We start from the raw sequence: 10,635 nt of genomic DNA, 5'->3' as shown, positions 1-10,635 counted from the left end.
GAGTGCTATGATGCCATGGCACTCTATCAAGGATAACAAAGTGAGACTCTGTCTCAAAAAATAGGAAAAAATATAGTTTAAGACACAGCAACATTTTCATTCACTGTCTATTCTCCAGAATGGATAGAGCGATAAGTGATCTCTTTTACTTTAAAAGGCCTCTGTTATTCTAAACTATAAGTTTATGCAAGGAATAATTATCCTTGCTATGTAATTACTGTTAGAACAGAAGTATGTATCCAAAACATAAACTTTAACCAGCACAATAGACTTTAATTAAGGTGAGAAAAATAAGGGAGGAAAAAGCAACCCAGGACCCAATTTTAAAATTAGAAGTGATGGCTTGGCGCCTGTGGCTCAAGTGGCTAAGGTGCCAGCCACATACACCTGAGCTGGCAGGTTCGAATCCCGTCAGGCCCACCAAACAACAATGATGGCTGCAACCAAAAAATAGCCAGGTGTTGTGGTGGGCGCCTGCAGTCCCGGCCACTTGGGAGGTAGAGGCAGGAGAATTGCTTGAACCCAGGAGATGGAGGTTGCTGTGAGCTGTGATGCCACGGCACTCTACCCAGGGTGACAGCTTGAGGCTCTGTCTCAAAAAATAAAATAAAATAAATAAAATTAGAAGTGACAAGGACAAGGTGAAGCAACAAGAACGATGGGAAACCATCTGAGCTAGTGGAATGTATAACTCACAGGAAACAAACATAGATAAAAGATTTACTTGATAACTCTGTTGAATGTGATGAATGACTAAAAATAATTTTTAAAATGTAGAAGTATGTATTAATATGAAAGAAAACTTAAAATATTACTGAGGGGCAGCCCTGCAGCTCAGTGTGTGAGGCTGGTGCCATGTAATCTCTTGGCCCTGGTGTTACCTTTCAGGCCCTCTCCTTGGTTGTTGTGCATAACTACAAAACAAAAGAACTGCCAGAAACTTAGAACAGGACATGGATCAAAATGGAACACAAGATAGATACTCCCTCTACAGACAAGATACTTAGGTTGTCAAGCTCGAAAAGCAGCTAACAGAGGGATTGGGAATGTATTAGCAAGCTTTGTCAAATATTCAGAGCTTACAGCATGGCAGCCAGAAGTTGGTAGAGGAAGATAATTAATATGGCATTCAGGGCTTCCACAGGGACTCTTAGAAGGTATAGACATTTTGGAGAAGGCAGTACAATGTGTGTGTGTGTTTTATTGAGGCAGAGTCTCACTTTGTCACTCTCTTTAGAGTGCTATGGCATTATAGCTCACAGCAGCCTCTAACTCTTGGGCTCAAGCAATCCTCTTGCCTCAGCCTCCCAGGTAACGGGGACTACAGGTGCCCACCACAATGCCCAGCTATTTTTGTTGTTGTTTAGCAGGCCTGGGCTGAGTTCAAACCCACCAGCACCAGTTAACATGGCCAGCACCCTAGCCACTGAGGTACATGCACCCCCAGTGTAATGTGTTTTAAAAGAAAAAAATAGAATGGGTACAGTGGCTCACTAAAAATAGAAAAACTGAGGCAAGAGGGTCACTTGAGTCCAAGTTGGAGGTTGCTGTGAGCTTTGATGCTATGGCACTCTATCCAGGGCAACAGCTTGAGACTCTGTCTCAAAAAAAAAAAAAAACAACGAACCTCTGTTAGAGTGGTATGATGAATCAAGTTCAGACTCGGAAGGTGTTCAGGAAGCACAGCAAAGCTGAATTCTATCAAAGTTAGGTTTGACTCTTCTGAGCATGAAATCTCAGGCTGTTTCCCCCTAAACCACATGCACAATGGTAAGGTACAGCTCCATGGGTGACCCTGAAACCCACCCTGCTTCTTAGCAAGAATTTTTTTTTTTTTTTGAGAAATTCTCACTTTGTTGCCCCAGTAGAGAACCATAGTGTCATAGCTCACAGCAACCTCAGACTCTTGGGCTTAAGCAATTCTCTTGCCTCAGCCTCCTTAATAACTGGGACTACAAGGTGCCTGCTACAATGCCCAGCTATTTTTAGAGACACGGTCTCTCTCTATCTCAGGCTGGTCTCAAACTTGGGAGCTTAGGCAGTCCACCAGTCTTGGCCTCCCAGACTGCTGGGATCACAAGCATGAGCCACTCACTGCTCCCGGCCTCTTAACAAGATTTTTATTTTTTCCTTAAACCACTTGCTCATCTTTTCTCGTCTGTGAATACTTTTAACCTATCCCCAAATCTTGTTGAAAAGCTTGAGTAGATAGTCAATGCCTAAATAGAAAGTCAAGCCAGTTGTACAGTTGCAGTGATGAACTCCTAACTTGGGTGTCTGTTCTCTGAGTTTTGGTACCATGTTTACCAGTTTTACATACTTAGGGAGGAGAGCCAACTGGACGCTGCAGGACCTCTGGAGTGTCTGCTCAAACTCCAGTGACGTCAGAGTATTTTAAATGAATTAAGCTTCTGCTGTGTGGCTACCTAGATGCTTCTGTCTGCATCGTGTGTCTCTTGTGCAATACAATGGGACTAAGTAGTCCACTACACATTTTATACGATAAGAGAAAGGCAAGAGTTGAAAGATTTTTCTTGCTAAAAAATTGTTTGATAACCTTTGTGAAGAATATGAGAGTTCATTAGTCACAAAAATGCCAAAATCAGTGAGGCGTGGTGGCTTATGCCTCTGGGAGGCCAAGGTGGATGGATCCCTTGAGCTCAGGAGTTAGAGACCAACTTTAGCAAAAGCAAAAACTCATCTCTACTAAAAATAGAAAAAACAGCCGAGCATTGTGGCCAGCACCTGTTGTCCCAGCTATTTGGTAGGCGGAGGCAAGAGGATCACTTGAGCCCAAGAGATGGAAGTGGCTGTGATCTGTGACACTATGGTGCGCTTACCCAAGGCAACAGAGTAACACTTTGTCTCAAAAAAGAAAAAAAAAAAAAAGCCAAGAATGATGGACTTTTGGGTTTTCTTTGCAAGTATGAAATGAACCCATGTACCTTAAAACAGTTCTCACCACTTTTATTTTCCCAGTAATTGAATTTAACAAAAATCAATTATCTTTGCCTTGTTTTTATTCATCTACATCAGTGGTTCTCAACCTCCTAATGGCTCCTAATGCCGCGACCCTTTAATACAGTTCCTCATGTTGTGGTGACCCCCAACCATAAAATTATTGTCATTGCTGCTTCATAACTATAATTTTGCTACTGTTATGAATCGTAATGTAAATATCTGATATGCAGGATGATTATTACAAAGGGGTTGCCACCCACAGGTTGAGAACCACTGATCTATATGTAGAAATGTTTAAATCTATATTTAACTAGTTGCTAGTGACCTCAGGGTATACTCCATAGCAAGGTGGATTTCTTAAAATATGAGGACTACATGTTTGATATAATTAAAAATAAAAAATTTTTTGGAAACAGATACTATAAATTTTTATTTATTTATTTATTTTTTTGAGCTCTTGAGCTCAAGCAATCCACTTGCCTTGGCCTCCCAGAGTTCAGAATTCTAGGATTACAGGTGAGAGCCACTGCACCCAGCCCTACTTTAAATGTTAATGTTTACATTTTATTTGGTGGAATCAAAACCCTAAAACATTTATTTTCCAGAAAAAGTTATTGAAGGCAGAGAAATTATTAGTAATATGTGTACAAAAATAATGGCCATCAAAACTAAAATGTAAAAGCAGTACAAACAGAACTTAAATGACAACCTTAACTCTCATGCTAATTCTAATCCAAACACTGTAACAACAAAGAAACTAACCTAATGAACCCAGAAAATAGATCATGAAGATCCAAATTGTAAGGATAGAAGCCCAAGCGAAGTACACAGAAAATGTAGTGGAGGTAGGAAAAAAGACTTCAGCCAGTTAAGAAAGTGTACAGAGTACCTTTCAGCACTAATATTCAAACAAAGACACCTACTAATCACTGTTTTGAACTACAAAAATCTCAAAAAACCAAAGATGGTAGTCCATCTTTTATTTATTTAAGCCCATTCTGCTTATTGTAAGGATTTTAAGTCATTATTTAAAATAACTATACAGGTGGCGCCTGTGGCTCAGAGAAGTAGGGCGCCACCCCCATATGTCGGAGGTAGCAGGTTCAAACTCAGCCCTGGCCAAAAACTGCAAAAAAAAAAAAAAAAAAAAAAGTATAAACCAGGGTAATAATTTGATGATATTTAGAGTTCACAAATGTGTCTTATGGACATGTTCTTCAAGTAGCTTCTGCTGTGATTACCCACATAAAAGTCCAGGCATAATACTAAAACTAGTGCTCTGAAAAAATATTTCCAACAGACCTAAAGTTTAGTTCATGGCTGTATTTGTCTGGTGATCTAATTTAGGACAGAGATGAAGTTTAGAGAACTTACAGTATAAATTTCCCTTATCAGTTTGTAAGTCGGGTCTAGATAGAGGTCTCACTGGAAAATTGGAAATATGGGTATCAGGTGCTGGTATTTTAGTTGAAAAGCAAGCCATGTATTTGTGCTCAGATTGCAGCCCATCCTACCTTCACACAGGCAGCAGCAGTAGGGTGAGTATGATGAAGAATTTTCTCATAGAGTGGCTACAGCTCTACTTGGGGTCACACTGCAGAGCAGGAAGGAAACAACATTTCTCACAAGCAACACGAGAAACGTCTCATCACCACCATCTCATATCAGTATTAGTATAAAGAAAGCACACTTAACTGTTGCTACCACAATACCTATTTGGAAGTGGTTGATAGATAGATAGTTGGAAGAGGTAGTGAAAGATTTATGATATGCCCATGGCATTTTGTTCTTCTTGCTCATAATTATAGAATATTATAATTACTTGTATTAAGTCTTCCCATTTAAACTGAACCCCCTCCCCTGGGCATTTTATTAGCCTTTTTATATCACTGGTATAGTGGCTGGCAGTTCTAAAAAAAAAAAAGAAAACCAGGGAAGGAAATACATAATATTTTTATGAAAGGGAGAATTTGTGGAAGAGGGGGCTTCTAAATCTAGAAGACTTTTAAACTACAGGAGAACCTCTGTAAATAGAGACCACCTTCTGTAATTGACTAACAAACGGAGGTGGTCAACATAAGGAACTAGGCCTGCTGTACTGATAAGTACATGTGATACATATCTGGTCTTTGAAAATTAGGTCAACTTAAGGAGGTGGTCAAGGTAGGGAGGTAGTCAACTATGGAGGTTCTACTGTATATTCTAAAGTGAAAGCCATCGCTAGATTAGTTTTTGGTAAAAAATAAAAATACAGAACAGCAAAATAAACCAGGGATCTGAGAAATATTTAATTTCTCAGGAGGAAATTACATGACATCTGGGAGAATAAGAAGGGCGAGGGCTGCTTTTTACCATTTGCTGCTAGAGAAGACAAGTAAACTTGAATATAGTGTATATTTTAGGTCTGTCAGTCATGCTACGCACCTTACATTCCAGCCCTGTCAAAGACCTACACATGAAAAAATTCAGTAGGGAATAGATTAGGATGTTTATTGCAGCTGTGGAAAGGACCTGCACTCCCTCTATTAAAGAATAATGGTTTTTAATAACCAGGTAAAAGGCTTAATGATATTAACTATTTAAAAATATGTGCAATGAAAGATAAAACATAGACAAAGTGTAATAGAAGTCAACCAGGGGAAATTGTGATGAATATAAATAAGAGCGTATTAGTAAGGGCAGCCCTGGCCAAACTGCAACAAAAAAAATAGGCATTGTGGCAGGTGCTTTAGTCCCAGCTGCTCGGGAGGCTGAGGCAAGAGAATTGCCTAAGCCTAAGAATTGGAGGTTGCTGTGAGCTGTTACACAACGTCACTCTACTGAGGGCAATAAAGTGAGACTCAATCTCTTAAAAAAAAAAAAAAAAAAAAAAGCTTGGCTCGGCGCCTATAGCTCAACCGGCTAAGGCGCCAGCCATGTAAACCTAAGGTGGCAGGTTCGAATCCCCAGCCCGGACCGCCAAACAACAATGACGGCTGCAACCAAAAAAATAGCCGGGCGTTGTGGCGGGTGCCTGTGGTCCCAGCTACTTGGGAGGCAGAGGCAGGAGACTCGCTTGAGCCCAGGAGTTGGAGGTTGCTGTGAGCTGTAATGCCACGGCACTCTACCCAGGGGGACAGCTTGAGGCTCTGTCTCAAAAAAAAAAAAAAAAAGCTTTTTATTATAGAATGTATACAATTTACTAAGGGTGGTACCTAGGCTTTTCTAGATGAGAGACATTATTTATTTATTTAATTTGATGGGGCAAGGCAGAGTCTCACTCTGTTTTCCAGGCTCAGTGGTGCCATAATATCCTACTATAATTTCAAACTCCTGGGTTCAGGCAGTCCTTCTGCCCTAGCCTCCTGAGTAGATGAGACTACAGGCACCTGCTGCTACACTCAGCTTATTTATTTTAAATATTTTTGTTGAAACAGGGTCTCACTATGTTGACCAGGCTAGTCTAGAACTCCTGGCCTCAAGTGATTATTCCACCTCCACCTCCACCTCCTAAAGAAAGTGCTGGTATTACAGGCATGAGCCACCACAGCTGGCTAAAGGATCAATTTTAATTTAATCAAATGACACACATGGGTAGGTAATTAAGAAAGTAATAGCTGTAGTCAAGATGATTACAAAATACCCTAAGCGGTTGGACTTACAAGATTATTTTGACTAAGACAATGGATGAGGCTGGGTGCCATGGCTCACACCTGTAATCTTAGCACTCTGGGAGTCTTGAGCTCAGGCATTAAAGACCAGCCTGAGCAAGAACAAGACCCCGTCTCTACTAAAGTAGAGAAGTAGCCAGGCATTGTGGCGGGCACTTGTAGTCCTAGCTACTCAGAAGGCTGAGGAAACAGGATCACTTGAGCTGAAGAGACTAAGGTTGCTGTGAGCTATGATGCTACAGTACTCTATCCAGGGTAACAGAGTGAGACTCTGTCTCCAATTTTTAAAAAATACAATGAATGACAAACTTCTCAGAGGATGTAAAATGTGAACTGAGCTTTAAAGGATGCTTTGCCTTGGATGGCTGTTGGACGATTGGAGAGGTAAAGGTATTCTGGTCAGAGAAAATAATTTCACAGTGTTAGGGAGGTGGAACACTAAAAACAGATCCTCAAAACAGCAGGAGCATTTGGCAGGTCAGGGGAAGGGGGAGGGACTGTTTGCACTGCGTGTACCTTCAGCATACAGTTGACAACCCACTCTAGTTGAAAACCACTGGAGGTTTGAGGCACACTGTGACCAGATCACAATCTGAGATGATCAGTTTGACCATAGTATGTGAAGTGGATTAAAAAGTAGAGAATAACAGTGGTTACTAGGGGTGATGTGGAGAAAAGGAAATAGGACATGCAGTATTTCACAGGACACAAAGTAGCAGATGTGTAGGATGAATAAAGAGAGGTTTAATGCATAGCATGAGGACTATAGTTAATCAAATTGGTATGATATTAGGGAATTTAGTTAAATAAGTGCATTATAGCTGCTCTTGTCACAAAATAAAAGTTACTGAGATGATAAATATGTTAATTTGCTCCACTCTGATAACTGTTTTCTACCCATATGTATTCTATAGTATCATGTTATGAACCTCAAATATACACAATATACAAAAAATAAAAAAATTATTTTTAGAAAAAGATTTAAAGAAAAATAAAAGTAAGAAAGGTCAAAGGTAGAGAGAGCAGCTAAACTCGCAGTGAGAGACATTGAGGGCCCAAACCAGGAAAGGGTAAGTGGGAAAGACATTGTGGAGGCAGAGAGACGTGGTTGCCGATGGCCTCTGTCCCGAGTGTTTGCCATCCTTTCTGAATGAAGCCAGAGCGTCAGACTGCCTTGTGTTTAAACAGGGCTTTCTCAACCCTTGGTAGGTGAGTTTCCTGGCCTATGTAGATGAAGTCTCTGAGAAACAATCCTATGGAATTTGTCCTGGGCCTTATTCCTTATTCTTGGCCTTCAACTGTGACATCTAAAAACCCTTGACAGAAATTTCTTATTTGGGTGTCAAAATTTCACCTGAAGAATTAGTTTGCTTTTGTCTTTTGAATGCTGTATTATATAACTATTTTCATCTTAGTGATGACTGCTAAAAGGTTTAATTGGAGACAGTTTCATGGACTGACTCTTGACTATCTTACACATCTTCAAGGAATAAGTTTTTGTGTCATTCCTGGCTCTGCTTTCTGTCTCTTGCAATGTTTTTGTATTTTTTGAGACAGAGTCTCATTATGTCACCCTTGGTACAGTGCCGTGGCGTCACAGCTCATAGCAACGTCAAACCCTTGGGCTTAAGCGATTCTCTTGTCTCAGCTGGGACTACAAGCACCGGCCACAATGCCCAGCCATTTTCTGTTGCAGTTGTCATTGTTGTTTAGCTGGCCCAGGCCAGGCTTGAACCCGTCAACCTCTGTGTATGTGGCTGACACTGTAACCACTCTGCTACGGGAGCCAAGCGGCGATGTTTTATTTTTACTTATTTGTTCTTTTTACTTTCTGGTCTATTGTGCTGAACTGTTTTCATCTTTTATAGAGACTTTGAATATCCTTTGTTACTTTACAAATGCAAACAATGTGACTTGATCATATATACCCTCATATTAATCCAAAAATTTAAAAAAATTCCTTGGAAGTGGGAAAGAAATACGTATACTTATAAAATCTGTAAAACCAAATAAAAATTATAAAGCTCAATGTTGTAGGGGCCATGGAGAAATAAGCATACACATGGCTAAATGACACTGTCCACTGGAGTCTCTGAGGATTGTGTCTATAAATAGATACTTGGAGCTACAAAATTGTTCATAATTATTAAACTATTAATGACATTTTTGGAAATTAACAAAAAGAAATATCCCAAAAGAAAACAGTCTTCACAAAGCTGTCATAGCTGTAATGCATAATAGTAATAAAAAGGGAAAGAATCCAAATGCACAGTGGTAGAGTATAGTTAAAAATACTCTACTGAGGCTCAGCGCCTGTAGCACAGTGGTTATAGCACCAGCCACATACACCGAGGCTGATGGGTTCGAGCCTGGCTCAGGCCAGCTAAACAACAACAACTACAACAAAAAATAGCCAGGCATTGTGGCAGGCGCCCGTAGTCCCAGCTACTTGGGAGGCTCCTAAGGCAGGAGAATCACTTAAGCCCAAGAGTTTGAGGTTGCTGTGCGCTGTGACACCATGGCACTCTACTGAGGGTAACATAGTGAGACTCTGTCTCAAAAAAAAACTCTACTGAATATCCATGTCAATTAAAATTGGTTAATATAATGGAACATTATAAAGCCACCAAAATGATTAGATTATTAGATAAATTGAAATATATATAAACTATGTAAATTATCACAACATGCATTATAATTCTGTAAGACTATAGACTTAGTGAAAGAATTAAAAGGTCTTGGGATGTTACAAATAATATTAATAAATAGGTTTTCCTTCCCTGAAATATTACATAATTTGTAAGTAATTTTATGTTACCACCAATACAAGGAGTGGATTTGGAAACTTCTTAAAATTTAGACTCTATCCATTTATGAAGTTTCTTCCCCTACCAAGCAGCCTCTTTGTCTTTCTCTTTTAGGATTTAAGCATTGAGGAACAGTCAGAATGTACTCAGGATTTTTACCAGAATGTGGCTGAAAGAATGCAAACTCGTGGAAAAGGTAATACTTCATCAGCAAGCATGGAAAGACTGCTTAGCTTAACAATTTCTCAGTCTCCTAGCAATTTCTCTCTTTCTCTGATGGCCTGGCTAGTTTGTCTACTCCATTCTCTAAAGTGCTCCACTGAAATTCTTGTTACTGGTCTTATTCTTAGCAGTTCCGTACCACGTATGAATATTATTCAAATTTTCAAGAGCAATTGGATAATTTATTGAGTAATGTTCAATAACTGCATTAGGGATAAGGGTCAATCAGATTAAAACCTCATAGGAGGCTTTTCTTTTTTTCTTTTTTTTTCTTTTTTGAGACAGAGTCTCACTGCGTCATCCTTAGGTAGTTCTGTGGCATCACAGTTCACAGCAACCTCAAACTCTTGAGCTCAAGCAATTCTCTTGCCTCAGCCTCCCAAGTAGCTGGGTCTACAGGTGCCTGCCACAAAGCCCGGCTATTTTTTTATTGCAGGCCTGGGCTGGGTTTGAACCTGACAGCCTTGGTGCCTATGGCCAGTGCTGTAACCACTGTGCTAGAAGGAACCAAGCCAGGAGGCATTTCTAAATGAATTCTCTATATTGTAATCACCATTTTAGTTAATCATTACAGTAAAAAAATTGGCATAGAGGGTGGCGCCTGTGGCTCAAAAGGGTAGGGCGCTGGCCCCATATGCTGGAGGTGGTGGGTTCAAACCCAGCCCCGGCCAAAAACTGCAAAAAATAAAATTGACTTAAGAGCTTTGGGTTTTTAGGGGTTCTGAAGTTCAACCCCCATTGATGGTGGACTTTTACATATACTTAGATCTCTATGGTTTTATGGTAAACCTCAGAGAAATGAAAGGGTAAGTCCTGCCAACATTCATCAGTCATTTCATACGCTTCTCTAATGTGGCATGCTGAGGACGCATGCTGAGGTCTTCCTACTTGGCAGGGTGTACACCTGTTAGGTCCTGACAAAACAACTTAAGTTAGAAGCCTGGATTCTATAAAAGGCCAAAAATTAAGGTAATTTTTTAAACAGGTTTTTTTTT

The 10,635-nt window shown here is 40.0% G+C and overlaps 1 protein-coding gene across 4 annotated transcripts in view; it reads left to right on the top strand.

The window, feature by feature from the left end:
* Positions 1 to 10,635, top strand: part of RABGEF1 (RAB guanine nucleotide exchange factor 1) — a 63,434-nt gene that overhangs the window by 36,638 nt on the left and 16,161 nt on the right. For all 4 annotated transcript variants that reach the window (XM_023515717.1, XM_012807895.2, XM_023515716.1 and 1 more), the window contains one exon: positions 9,533 to 9,614. In XM_023515717.1, coding sequence (XP_023371485.1) covers positions 9,533 to 9,614 — 82 coding nt within the window. The remainder of the gene's footprint in view (positions 1 to 9,532; positions 9,615 to 10,635) is intronic.

Source organism: Otolemur garnettii, unplaced genomic scaffold, assembly GCF_000181295.1.
Source record: "Otolemur garnettii isolate 467f Iridium unplaced genomic scaffold, OtoGar3 scaffold00077, whole genome shotgun sequence".
Lineage (NCBI taxonomy): Eukaryota > Metazoa > Chordata > Mammalia > Primates > Galagidae > Otolemur > Otolemur garnettii.
This window is presented reverse-complemented; position numbering and strand designations above follow the sequence as displayed.